This window comes from Pteropus alecto, unplaced genomic scaffold, assembly GCF_000325575.1.
Source record: "Pteropus alecto unplaced genomic scaffold, ASM32557v1 scaffold3, whole genome shotgun sequence".
Lineage (NCBI taxonomy): Eukaryota > Metazoa > Chordata > Mammalia > Chiroptera > Pteropodidae > Pteropus > Pteropus alecto.
In genome coordinates this window covers 20,714,574-20,735,062 of record NW_006442484.1, presented here as the reverse complement: position 1 = coordinate 20,735,062, position 20,489 = coordinate 20,714,574, and the positions used below count along the sequence as shown (strand labels likewise).

At 34.2% G+C, this 20,489-nt stretch overlaps 1 protein-coding gene across 1 annotated transcript in view; it reads right to left on the bottom strand.

Moving 5' to 3' along the window:
- The window catches only part of ARHGAP15 (Rho GTPase activating protein 15), a 303,245-nt gene that overhangs the window by 189,335 nt on the left and 93,421 nt on the right, over positions 1-20,489 (bottom strand). The window contains exon 5 of the mRNA XM_025039513.1: positions 17,206-17,293. Within this exon, the coding sequence (XP_024895281.1) occupies positions 17,206-17,293 (88 nt within the window). The remainder of the gene's footprint in view (positions 1-17,205; positions 17,294-20,489) is intronic.

Below are 20,489 nucleotides of genomic sequence, written 5' to 3'. Positions count from 1 at the left end.
GGAAGCATTTTTATGAGCCAAGCACTTCCCTAAGCGTTTGACAACTACCAATTTATTTAATTCTTTTAAAACTGTATGCAATAGGTACTATTATTATCACCATGTTATAGGGAAGATAGTATGCCAGAATGGCTAGTTAAACTTTCCCAAGGTAACAGAGATAGAAAAGGAGGAGCCAGGATTGAATGTGAGCAGCTTCACTCCAGAGTCTGTTCCTAACCATTATGTAATCCTTGAAACTTGAATTTACACTATGGTCATACTTATGTTAAAACATGTAACATTTTGAGAAAATATATGCCTTTCTTACTAGACTGTAGTACAGTCGTATTGATATTGTTTCTGTCCTCTGTTAAACTTGATATTCCTTTTGGGCCTTTATATGACCTATTTACCTGGGATACCTCCCAATCCTCACGTGGCTGACTCCTTATTCATCAGGTCCCAACTAACTGTCACCTTGTCAGAGGCTTTTTCTGACTATCTTATATAAAAGAGCTACAATCCAGGACTCCTGAATATGCTCTATCTCACTACTTGTTTTAATTTCACCACCGCCCTCCTCCTAGCTGAAATTAACATATATATTTTTATATGCTGTCTGTTTTTCTCCTGCTAGAATTAAGCTCCCTGAGCTGGGGCCTTGTTTGCCTTTTCCTCCACTATTTTCCCCAATGTATGGAACAGTGCCTGGCACATAGTTGTTGTTCAATGAATATTTGCTGAATTCATGAATGAAGAAAAAAATACCAAAAATGCAACTAGCTTTTGTGCTTTGGAAGGAAGTTTTGGGCATCTGAAATTCCCAATTTTATAACAGTTGAGATTTGTATTTGGTTTAATGGTTAAACAGTCTTTGCTTTGTGATTTGGAAAAGTGATAAACAATTTAATGGACTCATATGGACTGAATTTAGGATTTCACAGAATCATTCAATAAACATTTATTGCATACCTATACTGTGTCAATGTACTAGCTGTTGTGCTGGGTGCTGGGACTCCAGAGATAAAGATACTGTCTTTTCCTTTAAGATTTCCATACTAGCCTTAGACTCAATGTATTTTCTATATACTCTTTTTATAAATGTGGAGCTAAAAGAAAGCTATAGGTAAAAAGTAATCTAAGCTTTCCCAGTATCCTCACCATTGAGCTCTGGCAACCTCTCACTGTTCTCATCAGTATCACACACTAAATTCCATAGCTTTAGCACCTAGTTTGGATTTATCTCAATCCTAACTCTGTCCCTCACTCTCAGTTATCTCCTGCTGCTCATTCATGGCCTTGCCCTGTCCCTGTACTCTTGCTGAGTTCACTTCTTCACCTTCCCTCCACTGAAGCAATCTTCAATCAGCTTCACCTCTAACATATCCCATGTCCTCAGTTTTTCGTATCCCCACCCCATTGTTTGTTTTTGATGTTATTAAAATCCGCAGACCTTTGTGAGTTCTCCTAGTCTCTCACACTGTTCCTGCTTTCACTTCTTTCCATGTCTAGACCTATGTCCCTGATTCAGCAGTCACTTCATCTTCTCTCTCTGTCAGTATCTGTCTGTCTGTCTTTCTCTCTCGCATTCAATAATCCATTCTATCCTCTCATTTACTTTTTCTTCTACAGTCTTCCTTATATTCCCTAATTCTGGAGAAATAACTTTTGACAACTCAGTATACTAACATTACAAATAATGGCCACCTTCTTCATTAGAGCTTCTGACTTTACTTAGCAAAACTTTTTTTTTTTAATTGTGATAAAGACGTTTAACATATCAATGAAATCACTGCCAAGACTAATGTCATAATGAAGCAGGAAATATTTTATGTGTTCCTAGTCACTTTCTATTCTTCCTCATGACACTTTCTCTCAAAGCTTTACCCCTTTCAAGTTGGCACATCAAATGGCTTACTCTAATTCATAGAGATTATAGAACCCTGGTGCTAGAAAATTCACAAATTTTCCCACTTTCACAGCCTGTGTAATCAAAAAAAAAAAAAAACAGATATAAAGTGGAATAAATTCCTGTATGTTTTGCCCTCTGAACACCTTATATTAATTTCTCATTTATTTTTTACAAAAATGTGAAGTTATTACTATTGCCTTAAATTTACAGGTGAAGAAACTCAAGTAGGGAGTGGTTAAGTACCTTACATAGTTGACACACTTAATCAGTGCCTGAGCTACGTATTCACTTTTATTTGATTCATGGTCCCAAGTTCTTAATCACAACACATACAAGGTCCTCCCCTCCACGCATGTCCTTTCCTCCTGCCCTTTTTAGGTCCAAAAATAAGGATTCACATTTTCTATTTCCTTCGCGTGTCATCATTTCCCATTTTCTCTCATGGCTCCCAGAATTCTGGACCTAAATCTGTGACTCTGCTCCACCTGTCTAATAAACTCTCATGCCTGGGATTATAGTGGCATCTATGAGCATCAAAATTACCTGGCCTGTCAATGCCATATAGTGTGTAAAGCACTCACAAAACATATCTTGTTTTGCCTCAGAGGAAGTGATGCTCCTTCTTTGGCTCAAGTTTTTTTCCTTTCTATTTCATTATTCTATCCCATCTCATTCCTCATTTTCTGAGTTATCCCTTTTCTCCTATATTCTCAATCTTTCACTCTCAGATTATATCCTTTAGACTATAATCATGCTCAAGTCCCTCTTCTTTAAACAAAATATATAAAAGAAAGAAAGCATCAACCCCATAATCTCACTTTTCTTATTCTCACCTATTTCCTTTCCATTATTTTCATGATTCTTCAGTTTTCCGTAGTCACATCCTCTGCTTATGTTCCATTCTCTTCTTAACCTACTGCAGTCTTTTACTCCTTTCCTTGACTAATCTAAAACATCTCAACAATTAAAGTTGACAAAAACAACACTGTCTCCCATCAACATTCTACTTGAATCCTGTATTATTAGATTCTGCTGGTCCTTCTTAAAAGTCCCTGTCTCAGCTTAAAAGTCCAGCTGTGAAGACATTTCCTCTCCAAATTCTTCTTTCATCTTTTATACTCTTCTTTCTCTGTTTGTTTGTTTTTTTCCACTGACTCCTTTTCCTCTTCTCACATCTTAAATGTTGGTAATCCCGAATTTACTGTTCTAGGCCTTCATTATTCCTAATAATTTGCATACTTCCAAAGGATTTTGGTCTTGTCTCTGGTCTGATCCATTATTTATAATATGTTGACTTCTCAATGGTTCCTCTGGCCCCCAGCTCCCTCTTATATGCCAGGACTATATTTTCTAACTACTATGAAAACTAATAAACAGAAACTTCATTTAAAGTGGAATGAACTAGAAGACTTTAAAGTGGAATGGACTAGAAGAGAGAACTCTCACACACTTGTCACTCAATGCACACTACTGACCTTAACAGGAAGAGACACACCTTGCATCTCTGACAGGAAGTGATACAACCTTACTACCTCAGCAAGAGAAAGAAAAGATTCCTCCTTGCCCAGTAACGGCTCAGCCAATGGGAGATCGCCGTAATCAGCTAATGAGAAGTCACTATACTTTGAACTTTCAGTTTCCTCAAATGGACTCTTTGTTTACAACAGCCCCTCCACAGTCCATAAAACAGTGTTTCTCTCCTTTGTTTTTCTGAACTTGCATGTGGTTCATCATTAGGCAGTGTTTATTCCCAAATAAACCCATTTTGCTGAAGAAATATTTGGCTATTCGTTTGAGGTCAACATTACCATTAAGATGTAGCACAAACAACTCAATGAAACCATTGTTTTCTCAGACTTGCTTCTTTTTCTCTATTGCTTGTCTTGCTTCACCTTCTTTACTTTTTAAATTTTCCCCTTTCTTTCACCATTCACAACCAAAAGGTACAGAGCCCGAATTCCAGAACTATCTCCCTCTTCTTCATCCCATGACTACAACCTCATTTGAGCTCTTCCTTTCCTTCATCTGAAGTTTTTTTTTTTTTCTTTTTTAGGTGAGGCAACCCTTGGTTGACCTCACAAATTGCAAGGACCTTGTCAGCTTACAATCCCTTACTTTTTATTTTTTACGCCTATAACATTTGGTCTTCCTAGGTGGTCCCTTCATCTGAAGTCTTATCCTTACTATTTCCTCAGAGACTGGTCACTTTTTTTCCCCCTTAGAACAAAAATCTCACCATATGTCTTCTGGAAAACTTCTCATCTCCAGAATAATATATAAACCTCTCAGTAGGGTATGCAGGCTCCTTTCATCATCTCCCAACCATCCTTCTCCAATCCATTCATTCTGCCTTTCTTCTACACACTAGCTATGCTAAATGCACGGCAGTTTCCAAGTTGCGACATGCCTTCACAACTTTATACACTGGGGAACTGAGTAGGCATGCATGCTTTGTATCTGAAACACGTTAACCTCTCTTTAATCTACTCTTCTTGCTTGCAATTTGCCCCAATCCTGTCATTTTCATGATGTAACTTCAAAATAATCTCCTTGAGGCTCTCCATTGCCTCTCCAGGCACAATCACTCACTCCTTCCCTACATTTTCCCTACTCTGAAATATACTTTGTTATTACACATTACAACCACTTTTTGGTATGTCCGTTCCAAGACCTATACAATCAGAGAACAAGCTGGGTTTGTCTTACATTCTTCATTTTGCCAAAATGTAACAAAGTGGCACCAAATAAGCACACAACAATTATTTGTTAATTATTGAATGAATTTATTAACTGGACGGAGATTACAATGGAAAGTTTCCAGATTCATTCCAATGCATTAGTAATTAAAAATAAATAATATATCTCATAATAATAGCTTACGAAATGAGAACTACATAGGAAGTAAAAGCACAACATTTCCATCTATAGTGACCTTTAATGGGAATTGATCTGAAGGCACGATCAAAGCAAATAATACAGATTTGGGGTGAATTCAGAAGTATGCCAGGAAAAGCTAAAATGATTTGAATAAAATTCAATCAAATAAATATATTAGCTTCAAGAAGGAAAAACTAAAATAAGTAAAGAGAGGACTACTTAAAAAGAATCTTTATTAGTAGTTTATTTTAACAAAGCTAAAGCAGAAAGACCCAGGCTTGAGGAACAATGTTAGGGACTAGGCTTTATTATAAGGGAAGAGTTTTGGTATTTAAGAATTGTTAAACATTGGAATAACTTGTTCAGAAAAGTCATAGAATTCATTTGGAAGACAATCAAGATTTTATTCAACAAGCCTGAAATTAAAGGATCCTTTAATAGAAAACATATTTCTGTTTCTACAGCTAAAAAACATTTTAAAAAGTCTGCTAATGAACCACATGATGCCAATGGATCATATTGTACATCATTATAAAAAATATACTTTTAAAAAGTGACTAAATATGGATTTAAATATGAATGTATATATTGTATCTCTTTTTAGAGTAAACTTAAAATACAAATGACTGATTTAAAAATATTTAAATAGAATTATTTAAAAATTATTACTTCTGGACAATAAAACATAAAAGCCTTTTTGCTGGAGCAATGTGAACTCATTAAAAATTGATCCTAGGTCTTGTCCACTTAAGATTTTTATTATTCTCTTAGTCCATCTTTATCATTTCCCAATAATAGCCGACAGGGTATTCTCTTATAATATATTTTTCTCTGACCTAGATTAAACCTTTGGGAATAACTTTCCCATTTTTCTTTATGGGATATTTGGGGTCTTTTAATGTATATTAAAAAATATCAAAGGGAAGATGCTCTTTTGCCTGATGGTATTTTCCATGATGAAGATTGGACATGTGTGTGGGCAACAAATCATTGGGCCACTTATTCTCATACCCTTATTACTAGATGTGTTTTTTTTAAAAAATGACAAAGCTCAGATTTTATGAAACAGGTTATTAGCTACCATTTTTTATTTTGGATTAATTGCTATTCCAGAATATAGACTCAGATTGTCCTTAACAGTTTGAAACATGAAACACAAAATCTGTTTAGAGAAATTAAGTTTTATCACATAACTGGTTTTGATTCTGGAAACTCATTCATGGAGGAGGCTAAAACTCACTTATAAATTCTCATTTGGGCAAATTTTTGCTGAATGGATACCTGATCTTATTAATGTCTAAAGTATGGCCATTGACAAGATAGAAGAGGATACTTTGTGAGATGTGAGTTTTATGTATATGAATATAAATGATGTTAATAATAACTGAAATTGTTTCTATAGTGAAATTTCTCAGTACATAACAAGACCAAATCAAACCAGATTTTCATAAAAGCAAATCTTTTTAGTGATTTTTGGGCACTAGAATGTTATGTTTCTGGTTTTTTTTTTTTTTTTTTTGTAATTTTGTTTGTTTGTTTTTCTGAGGAGAAAGTATTCTCTCCTTTTCAAGAAATACCTATTGCATTTATTGCTGAATCAAAATCTTATGAGAACAAATATAATAGCTTCTACTTAGTATACATTTACTGTATGCTGATACTATTTTACATTTACATTACATAGAACAAAAAACAAAAGAAAACCTAATTTTGCAAGGTGAGTAGCTTGGGCACATTTTGAGTCCCTTTGGAGCCCCTCCTTAGACACTACTACACACAGTCTATCTCAGCTGTCCCTGCAGATGACCAACCCTGATTGGGCCCATATGGTCCCGTATCCTGAGGATGACCAGTCACCATCTTGGAATTCTAAAGCCTCCCTCCCAGCTGCCAGAGTGCAGACAGGCTTTTGGCTCCCCGAACACTTCCAGATTTGGATGAAATACTGTTTTAGAAAGTATAGGATCTGGCTTTCTGAGTAGCCATCCAAGGGTGTACTCAGAGTCTATATGAGGCAGGCAATGAAGACTGGATGGTAACCAAAAAGAAGCAAGAAATGGAAAGAAACATAACAGATAAGTTCCTTCTCCTTCCTCTGACCCTGCCCAATGATCCTCTGCATCTCTTTGAGGCTCACTGTAGAGTAGTAGCTAGCATGATAACACTGACACACACCCCTCCCTCTATTATTTTCCATCATGTTCTGCCTTACTTCCTTTTTACTTCATTCCCTGTGTCCTGGATTCATGCCTCCCCAGCAAAGCATGGATGCTTAGTTCAGGCTTTGTTTTCTAGGAAATAAGGACTGAGACGATTGTTACTTTCCTTGTGGCAGAGATGGATAGCTCTCCATCAAAATGTATGCTGTGCTCCCTCCTCAGAAGTCTAGAGCTGTCATTGTGAAGCAGCTTACTAGACAGACTCCATTTTTTTTCTCTTTGCATCAGCATGGCCACATGACTCATTCTTATCGCTGAAATGTATGCAAGAACATGTGGGACACTTCTAGGCTCAAAGATTTTAAAGAGCATGTAGACTTTCTCGTGTTGTCTTTACCTTTCTTTCATCTGACACTATGGGATGGCAGAACACATAGATGAGAGAAGCACCAGGTAGCAGAAAGCTGATCAGGAATATCTGTTTTGGACTGTGGCATGAGTAAGAAATGAGGTTCTGCAAAAATGTTGGGTTGCAATTTGGACAGCAAGTAGTGTTCCCCTACTGACAAATCTTTATATTATTGTTTAAAAAAACAGACAGATTTTAAATATACTGCCATTAAGTGGCAATTTGGCCATTTGAATCCAAAATTCTATCTGGTTCCAAAGCCTGTTTTCTTAACCACTACATTATATTGCTTCATGTAGTAATAATAACAATAACAATAATAAACACAATTAAGATTTATTATCTTTGCTATGTGCTAGGCATGTTTCATCAATTTTCTCACATAATCTCACAATAGTTCTATGAGATAAGTACTCTTATTAACCCCATACTGCAGCTGAGATAGCCAATGATTATAGCAACAAGTAAAAGGTGAACATATGATTCCTAACCCTGGTGGTCTGACATAGAAGCCCATATTCCTACCTAACATGGTATACTGCTTTCCAGAACATTTCAATTTAGTAGTGAATTTTAAAGAAAGACTACATATATATTCAGTAAATTTATAAATATGTACTGTCGAATAAAAGTATATTTTGTTTTGGGGAAATATAAGCTCTAAATTAGATGCATTTTATCGACCAAAATGATAAACCACAGAGAGTCAAGCTTCATAATTAAAATAGTTTTCTGAGAGAGCCTAAGGTGAGGTTTATTGGACAGTAAGCTATTATCCATTTATAAAGCATCCTATCAATTTCATAGATTTTTGTGGTTATTAAAAATTATGTAAGATACAGAATTTATTGTGTTTAATGACCAAATCTTGAGCAAACTATAACCAGAAAACATGGCTTCATTTACAGTAATATTGATCACTTGATCTCATTTTTTTTCTTACAAAGTTTATGTTAATAAAGCACTAGAATTCAACTTCCTTTTCTTTTTTCTTGTTTTCCATCTCCACCCATCGTTTTCTAGATTTTGGACTATTTTTTTTTAATTATTTAATTTTTAAGTGAATGATGAGGCCATATGATAGTGCAATCTATGCCTAATAATAACCATGTTAACTTTGCCCGATCACTATCATTATGAGAATTAAAATATTAAAGAGAGATTGAAAATGCCTTCATTAGGCTAAGGTTGGTAGATCTATTGTTTGCCCTTCCATTTTTTATGATCTTTTTGAGCAGAAATGTGAATAAGGGCTCGATACTCACTTTACAAAGATAAAAATCATTCCATATTCATTTTCAACAGAATACTCAATAATTCATGAATAGCTTTCTGATTGAAACTATTTTCATCTTTTTGCTAAATCACAACATTTTGCTCCCATAAATAAGTCCATTTTGTTATTAAAGACATACTATGGTGAATGAGCACTAGATGTATTGCATTATTTAATTAATGCTCATGTTCATTATTTGCATTAGAAGTAAATAATTTAAAAAAGAAAACAAATTATTATAATGAGGTCTTTTATTTTATCTTTTTTTTTTTTTTTTGCTATCAAGTTTATGGCTGAATGAATGGTTTGAAAAATGTAATAGTTTATTGAATGTCCTGGAAAAGTTTTTTATCATTTGAAATAAAATTTGCCAGCGTTTGCCTCTGACTAAAAGTATTAGTACAAGGTAAAGTGAAAAACATAAAGTAGCAAAAAAAGAAAAGTTACACAACATGTAGGCTCCATATTGATCATACTGACTCTTAAAAAATTTATAAACCATACAATTTATGGTGAGAAATACTCCCTTAAATGTTTATAATGCCTTTAAATTAATGTTAAAAGTGACAGTTTTCTGAGAGCACTCTGATAAATATAACAGAAATGCTGATAGATGATAATAAGGTGGAATTGTTCTGATTTTTGGTAGATGTGGTGACAGAGATTCTTAAACTAGAAATGGACTTTGCACAATGTGTTTATTTCAGTAACGTGCAACACTGGAGTCACATTAAAACACTTCTAGGTTTGCTACCGGTGCTCACTGATAAGCTGATATACCTATGTTCCTGGAATAGCATGTTTTAAATTTTCTTTAATAAATTGTATTATTTGCTTTTTATGCACTAGGACATCTTTAGAAATGGCTATACTGTTAAAAGGTCAAAGACACATGAAACTATTAAATAGTGAAACGATACCCTGTGATTTACTATATGCATTGGGCCATAATGATGACAAACTTAACCTTTTTGCTATTTTCTTTGCCAATAAGAACACAGGCCTTATTGTTCTCATCTATTTCCATAGATTTTTAGAATTTGTCTCAGATAATTTAACAAGGCCCGTCTTCTTTTTATTAAAAGTAGAAACAAAAATACATCTTAATTCCTCAAACCTTTCTCTGGAAACTGAATCTCTCTCTTAGTTTGAGAATATTGATTACAAAGGGCTCTAAAGTACCTACAGAATGAAATCATCTCTTCTCACAATCCTGTTCAAGATCTTTCATAAGCTCATTCCATAGTGACTTTCTAACCAAATTAGAGTGCTTGCTATTAGACAATGCTGTTTCTCAACTTATTTTGAGGCAATCCTTTACTATCACTGCATCCAGGCAACTTGTAGATGAAACACACAAATAGTATGGACTGGAGCACATCCACCCTAGACCTCAGGGAACCTCCAAAAAACAGTTTCAAGAGCAATGACTATCAGATAGTGCATAGGTCAAGGCAAGAGATCAATACATATCTTTAAAATAAACAAGCAAATTTAGCAATTAATTTCTCATATTTTATCATTTCTGCTCCCTTATTTCTACATAAAATGACCCCCCAATTTCTGCATTGAAATCCTATTCATCCTTCAAAAACATGCTCAAACATCACTTCCTTTATACATATATTTAGAACCCTTTCCAGTAAGCAATCTCTCTCCTCTGACTGTCCATAAAACTAAGACATGCATCTGTTCATGCCATTTTGGAGCAATTATCAATGTTCATTTTTTCACAATTACTTGACTTATAGGCATGCCTTCTATTTGTTTCTAAACCTTCAAGGGAAAATCTCAGTCTCATTCATTTTTGCACCTTTCATAACACCTAGCACAGTGGATTAAACATCAAGGGTGCTCAGTGATATTGTCAAATAAACAAATAGAGAGGTATATAGGTTGAGCAATACTTAAAACAGTCCATTACGTAAAAGGACCACCTGTTTTATTATGATAAACCTACATATGATTTTATATAATGAACCTACATATGGTTGTGTCTCCTCTACCAGACTATAAGCACCCTAAGAGCAAAAATTATATATTATTCATCTGGATATCTCTAGGATTTAAAAACACAAGTGTGACACCTGCTAGGAGTTAACTGTTCATAGAATAGATAAATGAATGGGTGCTCTAAATTACAGAGCTTCTTCCCCATGAGACAATCTACCTTTTTTTTTTTAACCAGGCATGTAAATTTGCCATATTCCATGCCTAGAGTCAGGTGTCTACTTCATATCAAGCAAAAGCTCTAAAATCACAAAGCACAGCAGATACCTAGGAGACAAGTTGCAATTAAAGTGCTGGAGACTTGGAAATGCTTCACCGATACTAATATAGGTTAGTGTACCTGAAAAATGCAAGGGATGTGAGTAAAGACATCAGAGAATAAATGAAAGCGACAACGCTTGTTTCTTTAAGACTTCTCTAGCACAAGATGAAACATAATATTGTAGATGCTTTTGAGGCAACACTTTTGCTCTTAATCTAAATGAAATGAAACCATGATCCTAAAAGAATTGGCTTTCTTTCTTGCCTTTTCCCCATGATAAGTCCAGTCTTTTTAATATATGTAACACCTAGGTCATACTGCATTTCAGTAAGTACTTGCTAAAAGAAGCCATACTAGATTATTCTAGAGTGAAGACGTCTGGGGAATACTGACACACCTTATTAGAGATTTGTCCCTGGTAGTAACTCTCAGCCCATGGCATTCTTCTCAAACCTTTTCTTTTATCCTATCTTCCAACCAAACCAAAAAATTTATTCTTCTTTTGAGCACACAGACCTTGCCCATTCTGTTTCATGCCATTGTTCATATTTTTTTAATCCACTGGAATTCCCTGCCTACAAATCTCCTCATATTGAATTATAACCATCCTTCAAGGCCCAATTCAAATCTTCACAGATGTGAGCTCTCCCTCCTTTAAATCTCAAAAAATTCTTCCATGTTTCTTATTTCATCTCACCCTATTTTTTGGCAGAGATGCTATAAAGCAAAGACTGTATCTTGATTATTCCTGATTATATCTCTATGCCTTATACGTAGCCCTAACGAGCAAGCTGTTCATTGTAGGATTTCAATACATATTCTTATGAAGCCTTTTCCCACCAAGGCTTGTATAAATAGCACAAACTTGATTAACCAAATGCATATTTAAATGAAAGTGAGGTAGATTGAAATGAGAAACTATGTTATTTGGATCAAATCTCCAACTAAACACAACGAAAAATGCTGGATATTTTAAAAAATTATCTTAAAAGAACAAAAAGGCTGATAGTGGAAACTGAGAGGGGAAATATTTTTTGATGTGAAATCTAAACTCAGAGAGAAAGGCTGAGTATCTGAACATAAGTGCACTTCGCCTGAGGGCATTTGTTTATATTACACATCTGAACTTTGGTCACTCAACCCCACAGAATAATGGAATAGGTGTGTTTGAGATTTTATGAAAGGATAAAGAAGAACAAATATTAAACACGTCACCTTTCTCCAATCCCAGGGGACTATAAAGAAGACTGTCTTTGTGGATGAGAAATGTAAGAGAAGAAAAAAATGGACGAGTAAAGAATAATTCTATCTCCGAAGCTGTAGCACAGCTGTAGCCCTCCTATTGTGTACATATAACTCAAGAATTTTACGTTGTTAACCTAGGTTGAATTAATCAGTCACTCGGAGTGTCTCAGATCCTTTGAGAAAAGTGCGAAACAGTCTGGAGTAGGACATATTTATCCCAGGCCTCAGAGAACCTCCCAGGATATTTCAATAACAATGATTAGCACACAGTCAAAGATAACCAGACCTACAAGGAAACAAAGCAACATGAGTGAGAACCAGCAGAAAGAGATTGATGTGAACTTTAGATATTAGAATCACAAGACAGATTATTAAACAACTATGCCTTCTAATTTTAACAAAATAAAAGAGAGTCTTGAAAATCTGCAGGAAACAACTATAACAAATGACAGAGTAAATTTTAAAAAGAAACAAATTTCTAGAAATGAAAACAATGTTTAACACAAGGAGAGACTGAATTAAAAAATTAGAAGATAAATGAAGAGAAATTATTCGGAATGCAGTTCAGAAAGACGAACAGAAAAAAGAAGAATGTAAAACGTGTGGAGGACAGAGTGGGAAAACAACATAGGTTTAAACAGAAAATTTAGAAGAAAATAAGAGAGAAAATACAAAAGCAACTACATTTAAAAATATAATAGCTGGAAATTTTCTAAAATATATTAATGACAATTATAAACAATTTCAAGAAGCCCAAAAATCCAGGCAGGAAAAATAAAAACAAATTAACATCTGGATGCATGATGGTGAAACTGTAGAAAAACAAAGTAATGAAAAATATTGTGGAACAGCCAGAGAACAGCAGTTAGACTCGCAGGCAACTTCTTGATCCCAATAACAGATGACAGAAAATAGTAGAATGATATCTTTGATGTGCTGAAAGAAAATAACTGTTAACTGAAAATTCTATATTCAGAGAGAATATATATTTCCAGAATAAGGGAGAAATAGAGACATTTGAAACAAGCTGACAATGAGACAAATTGTCACCACAAGACACTTACTACAGGAATTTCTCATAATATATTCCCCACAGAAGAAAAAATGATCCTCGAAGGTAAATCTAAGAAGCAAGAAGAAATAAATAGCGAAGAACATGGTAAATATAGGGCAAATGGAAACCATCATTGATTCTATAAAAGAATAAATAATGTCTAGTGGTATTTTTTAAAAAAAAGAAGAAAGAAAAGAATTAAAATACCAGACAGCAAAAGTATATACTTTGGGAAGGGGATAAATAGATTAAATATAGTCTAAGGTAATATTTTGGAAGAGGATAAAGGATTTGATTAGCTTTAATCTTTGATAAGTATCAATGTTATAATCCTAGGTAAACTACGAACAGAATAGAAACAAAGTATATCACTCCCAAACCAGTAGAGAAAAATATAGAATTTAAAAAAAAAAAAAAAGGGAAAGAAAAAGCATATGCTGTGATTCTATTTATATAAATTCAAAACCAGACAAAATAAACTCTATTTCTTAAGGGCTATAGATATAAGTATAAAAATAATGAAAGGTGCTGAAATAATGACTAAAATGCAATTTAACTCTGTGGCAAGGAGAAAGGTTGTGATGACATAGGGACAAATTGCAGAAATGGGGCTTCTCATGGAGGCTGTCAGGGTCTATATCTTGAACTGGGTGGTGGTTATGTAGAAGTTTGATTGATAACTGTTAAAACATATATATATATACGTTGTATAAATATTACTAAAAAGCTGTTTCTGTATTATTTTCCAATGACAATATTTAAAAATTTTTAAGTGTGCTACATATCAGAATACATAAAAATCTATGAGAATATGAACGCTATTCTTTCCTTCATAATTAGGGATATCCAGATCTAGAGACACCAGTGGTTTTCAAATGGTTCTCCTCACAGGAGGGCCAGCCAGTCTGGACCAAACTTTCTCCGGTCTGAGGTAAAGTGAATAAAACAGAGACAATGTATGTACACATGGAAGGAGTCTCTGAATCTCTAATTTACACACACCAGTGAAGTAATTCTGTGTCTATTTCAGGATAAGGCAACTTTTGATAAAAATGTAAATAGGTTATGAATTGAAAGAACGTCAGCGAGAATGAAAAATAGCCAAACATGGAATGTGGAATCAGAAGAACATTTTGTGACATGCTGTATTAAACGTGAAAGCCGTAAGTGTAAGAGCCAATGGAGGAAGACGAGAGTCCCGGGAAAATGGATATAGAGGTTACATCTAGACCCCCAAATGGAAGGATGGCTTCATTTTCAGAATTATTCAGTGATCAGACACAACATTTTATGCTGCCTATGGATATATACTTCTCTTCCTGAAGGCTGCATATACTGGTATTCCTTGAATTAATATATTTTCTCTTCTATACCTTTCTGAATCAGTTCAAGTGCAAAACTAATATAAGGGAATAATATGTTATAATATTATATTCTAGATTATGTACCTTAGAATATAATAAAAATATTTGTATATTATAATAGAATGTAATCATTTGTGGCTACTGCGTTTTCTTGTTTTATTAATTAATTTTATTCCTTACTGATTCTGCTAGCATATATCACTGTCCCCATTTTACAGATGAGGATTCTGGAGTTCAAAGAAGTTGAGTAACTTTGTCAGCTTAGAAGGGGCAAAACTAGAATGAAGTTCCCTGTGATTGAACTTCAGAACTCTGCTCCTCGCTATTCTGTTGCTTTGTCTCCTCACTGCATTAACATTCAAAGAGCATTCCTATAAAGATTAAAATACCATTAGCTCTTTTAAACCACATTCTGTACTCACACAGGCAGTTTCTACTGATCCTTTGGAGGAAAGGACAAACTTTTTCCCAGAAGCACATGAACAATATCAGGACAAGTGAAAGGAGGTTCAAGGGAAATTCAGAAATTTGGGCATAAATCTCTCTCAAAATAAAACCACGGCATCTTTAATCAAAATCTGGCAACCATCGTATCACTTCTCTGAGATTGGAATTGGTAAATGTGGGTTATCCCACTAGGCCTTTAATACTTGGTTAGAAATGTATCCAAGAATTTGACTAGCAAGACAATTCACACAGTATAAACATGAATCTGTAATTCTCTTTCTCTTTACCACAAAACACTGTTAGTCCCTGCCTTGAACTCACTCTGAAGACGGTAAGTGCCTGGAAGAAATGCTAAGAACATTGAAAATTAGCCTAGAAGTAATAAATAGAGGCTGCCAAAAAGAAAAATATTAACAAATATCTTCTAAAAGTAAAGTCTATTGTCAATATAAAACAATTCCGAAGGTCGAACTGGAGGCATGCAATTAGTGAGCTGACTTGCAAGGTTTGCCTATCATCTGAAAGGGGAATCTTCTTTCATCTGCATAAAATTAAAGCAGCTGATAGTTACATCTCCTGGTACAAAGAGATTAAAATAATAAAATAAAAATAAACCAAATGTTTGAATTTGGAATCTAACCTCTCCCATTTTCCCAGCACATTCACATAAACTCTGCTCCAATGGAATTCTTCTCACCCAGCAGGATGAAGATCTTCTCAGCAGCACCCTTCCTCCCTTCCTGAACTTCTTTCCTCCTTAGAACTCATTCAAAGAGAAGACAAAGGACCTATGAGTGGATGGGAGCTGTTTTGTGCCTGGCCCGTAGCGGTGCTTTATTTTTCTTAAAAAGATTATCTCAACCTTACTGTAGCCAAAAAATAAAAATTAAACAAAACCCTAAAACAAATTTCTGAGGCATTTTAAATTAAAAATACAAAGGCCTGAGATATATTTTTAATTTATTCATAATTAGTTTACAGATTGGACTGCACCGAGACTCCAAATCAGCAAGCCACTTGGGGATAAAGGCTATTGCAATTATCAGGAGCAAGCCAAATGCTACCTTTTGTTCTTACCAAAATCTTCCCCTTTAAAAAAAATCTCCTGCAAATGATTTTCTATTTCCTATTTAAAGAGGATTACATAGCAAACACAACTAGTGGCTGGAAAGCAAAGAACTTTCCATCGTTTTATTACCTGCCAAATACAAATTAGTTCATTGTGGTTAACTCCTGCCAGGCTACCCCTTTCCCTGCCTCCCATCAGCCCGATGGGGGTATGGCAGGTTGGTTCCTGCCTGCAGTCCTGCCTAATCAGGAGACTGTCAGATATGCTGCCTGCCCACTGTCTCCTACATCGTGTTGCAGCTCTGGTGTTTGGGCAGCAAGGGTTTGAGCTTGAATTGCCCCAGTAACTAGCTTACAATTGCTCCTACTTACTATCACTGTCAAATCTCTGTGGGCATATGTGAGGCTCTCCTCCAGGTACAATAAAGACACCCTACAAATTTCACTTTGTAATAACTAAGATACAGAAATTGTATTAGCTGCATTAGATGGAGTCATTGATATATTCGGGAAGGTTAGCTGGATATAGTGAATGTCACAGCTAGACTAAGATAAAAAATCACTTTGTTAACTTAGAGTGTAACACCCTAAATTAAGGTGCCATTTATAAACAGTTTATTATTATTTATTAATGTATGAAGCACTTTATAGCATGCTAGATAACAACTTAAATTCATGTATTAAAGATGCACATACATGGTTTAACACGATTTACGTCTTATAATATTCTTTAAAACAGCTTCCCATAGTCTCATCCGTTAAGCATTTATTACTAATGCATTTTATAACATACTTTATAATACATTATTTGAGCAAGTAGCTGCATTTAGTGATCATTTCATAAATAAGAATAAAGCATTTATAAATGGCACCTTAATTTAAAGTGTTACCTTCGTATTACTAGGTAGCTGCTCACCATTCATCTTATTTTGTGATTATTCTCCAAATGCACCACTTAATAAAACAGACACTAAGTTCTATTTTCCCTTCATCTGATTAAAAGTTTATTGAGTCATTTCCTCCATCTGCTTTCAGATGTTGGTAGCTTGAAAGCTCGAGTGTGATTTCTGCAGAAACCAAACTTTTAATTTAATAATATTTCTGGGAAGATGATAATGGTAGAAACAGAGAACTACCTACCATATTAGGCAGAGCCTGTTGCTTGGATTCTTTGTAAAATTCAATTTTTCTATTCGAAAGAACAATCCAGGAAGTAGACCAGTTTTTCCTTAGGGGGGGAAAAAAAAGGAAAAAAAGCATTATCACTTGAAGAAATTATTCATAAATATAATATGAACAACATTTGGAATAGTAGAGACTATTTTTAACTAGATTTCCTAAAAGTCTTTGTTAAAGTTTATAGGAGGTATAGGATTTGAGTAATAATAAAGATGTTCTACAATTTTTAAGATCATGACATTTATAGTAAAAGTTTCTCTATTCATAGATCTTCCCCAAATCCTTTTCAACTACTAAAAGTCCAAATTTTGTGTATCAATGGTCCATATAATGTCTGTGTTTCTACAGCAAGACAAAAATAGCAAAGTGAAAATAGGAATCAGAACTCCTTCTTTAATTGTTACTTCTTATTGATTAAATATATTTAAGATTCTGAAAAACTAAACAGCTAATGTGCCTCTGTCTTGTTCAAAATATTTTTTAATGTTGAATTTCACTAGAAATCAAAGAAATGAAAATAAAAAAGAGTGAAATGCTTTTTCCTTCTTTGCCAATCAAATTGGCAAGAATTTGAAGGAAAAATACTAAGGGATCCTGAGGATGTGGAGAAATGGATTCTCTCATACAATTTCAGAGGGAGTGTAAACTAGCACATCTTTTCTGGAATGAATTTTGCAATATGTCTTTTTAATCTTTAAAATATGTATGTCTTTTGACTAAACAAGTCCATTTCAATGAATTTAAATTTATCCTAAAGAAATCATCTCATAAGTTATTAAGGCTGTGAGCACAAGAATGAAGTGCACCATTATTTCTTAATTCTGCACCTAAAATCTCACAAAAGAATAGATTGGTATATAAATTGCATATAATAGATTCATATAATGAAATAATGATTTCTATGCTATAGAAGATCTGGGAAGATTTTAGTGAAGACCACAATACATATGTAATTTACAACACCACGCGGTGTTATTTACCTAAGATTGTCCTCACCCATCCGTTCTTACTATTAATTCTCATTCAACAGAAGTGCAACTATTATGTCCTCAAATATGCCTTGCATAGCACTTATGATGAAATAAAAAATGATTTTGTAAATTTTATCTCTGTCACCCCCATTAAAAATAAAAGCCTCAAATGATAGAAAGCATTTCATCTTTACAGAGGTATCCTCAAGTGCCTAGAACAGTGCCTTGGACAGAGTATACAGAAAATATGCATTTATTGAGTCAATGATTGAACTTAGACATGGGGAAATAGCTGGATATAACAACAGTTAATTCAGGTAGTGAAATCATAGCTTTTGATTTTCCTTTGCATTTCTTGGTGTTTATCAAGTCTCCTGCATTGAATGAATATACTACTTCAGTAATTATATGTATGTATTCCTGTCATAAAGAATGCCCTTTTAAAATGGTAAAACATTAAAGAGATTAATATACATATGTTTCTATCCATTATATTATATTGCTACAGTTTGTGTTGGTTTAACACTCATTTCAAAATAGCTAAATTCATTTTATAGAAGTGGTTGAAGAAAATAAGCTTACAGAAATATTTTATTCAGGTCAATAGAAAAACTACACCAAAATATGTTTAAAATGACCAGTCAGGATCTTTGTGTAATTTATTACAACTTGCCTTTTAGAATCTAGGGGCTTGATTGAAAAGACAGCTTTGATTCAGTAAAGTTAATATTTGCAACAAGATTAGACTGCTCTTACATGCCTGAACATTTCTTAATGATATACCATTATGTTAAAAACAACAACAATAAACAGAAACAAAGCACCAAAATGTTTTTCCAACATGCAAATATGAACACTGTTTTTGGACCCACTTGTCTTCAAATGAAGTTGCTTTTTCAATCAAATGATGAAAAAGTTGGAAAAAGAAAAAGAAAAAAAAAAATCAGAAAGAAAACCATGTAGACCTCTTCCGTCCTTCGCCATAGATTCCATTTCTCTTTTTAGGTATCAGCAGCAGCAAGGTGAATTAGAGCATCCATAGCCTTCTCTTTATGCAGACCATAATACTATATGGCCCCATAATAGTAGATGTCCCCAGATAGAAAAGAAACATTGAAACAACTGCTGGTCTAGGCTGGGCATCTTTTATTTCCATCCCTTATTTTGGTTGTATGTGATCAGTCTTATGGAACATCCTCACACATGATGGAACCCGTATTTAATCTGCCTGTTACATTTCCCACTACATTTTGCATCACCTGCCAGGGAGATACTATGTCTTATTTGCTTCCTGTTATAGCAAACCCTGGATAAATGGTTCTGATTTGAATCTGTTTCAGATGTTGATCGTTAATAGAACTTGTTGGTATTTCTCTTCCATTCCTTAAACTTAGAACTGGAACTGGTTAGAACTAAGTTGCAAGAAATTCAATTATCTCATCATTCTAAATTAGAACTTTGAACTTCTGTGAAATGTTCCCTGTTAGAAAAATCTGATGAACAGGCCAAAGAGAGTAAGAAATGTTGGTCTTGAAACCTTAGTAATAGGAATTGCTCTGGCATTTTATGTACAGTGCTATTTCATTTCGAATTTATAAAATTCATATAATGTTTTTACGGTATTAGAATAAGTAAAGATTTCCTCAACTGGTATAAAATTAATTTTGTTTCAAAAAGAAGAATAAAATGCTGTAGTCAACTTCTTAGATGTCCCAACTTAATTTCATTTTTTCATGATCTCTTCTAAAATAATAATTAGCACAAATTATTTTGAGTACCTAGTATGAATGTGATTGTCTAGTGGAGGTTTAGCTTCACAAAAAAGATTCACTAATATGTCCATTTACCAATATGGAAAATGAGATTTGGAGAGTTTAGGTAATTTAAGGCCATGCACTTCAATTTAGAGTCAAGCCTGGCTTCTCTGACTCTGAAACCTGTAATCTATTCACTAATTTATGCTGTCTTTTTTTTTTTTTTAAGGATTAAGTAGCACTATCTTGGTTAAGGAGATTGTCTATGTCAAATTTCGTCATAGTTTTAGTCAAAATTCTCGAATTAAAAAGCTAGTGTGCATAGACTATAACAAGGAATAAGCCATTTGGGCTCTCCTATGAACTATTTTTTCTGATACTAATCACAAGGATTAGGCAAAAACCTGCCACTCCCAAGCTCTGTCCTTCCCTTAGAAGTTGCACAGACTTAAAAAAGTCACATGATGAACTGTTCAACTCCACATAAAAAGCTGGAAACAGAGGTGTGCTCCTAAGGGCC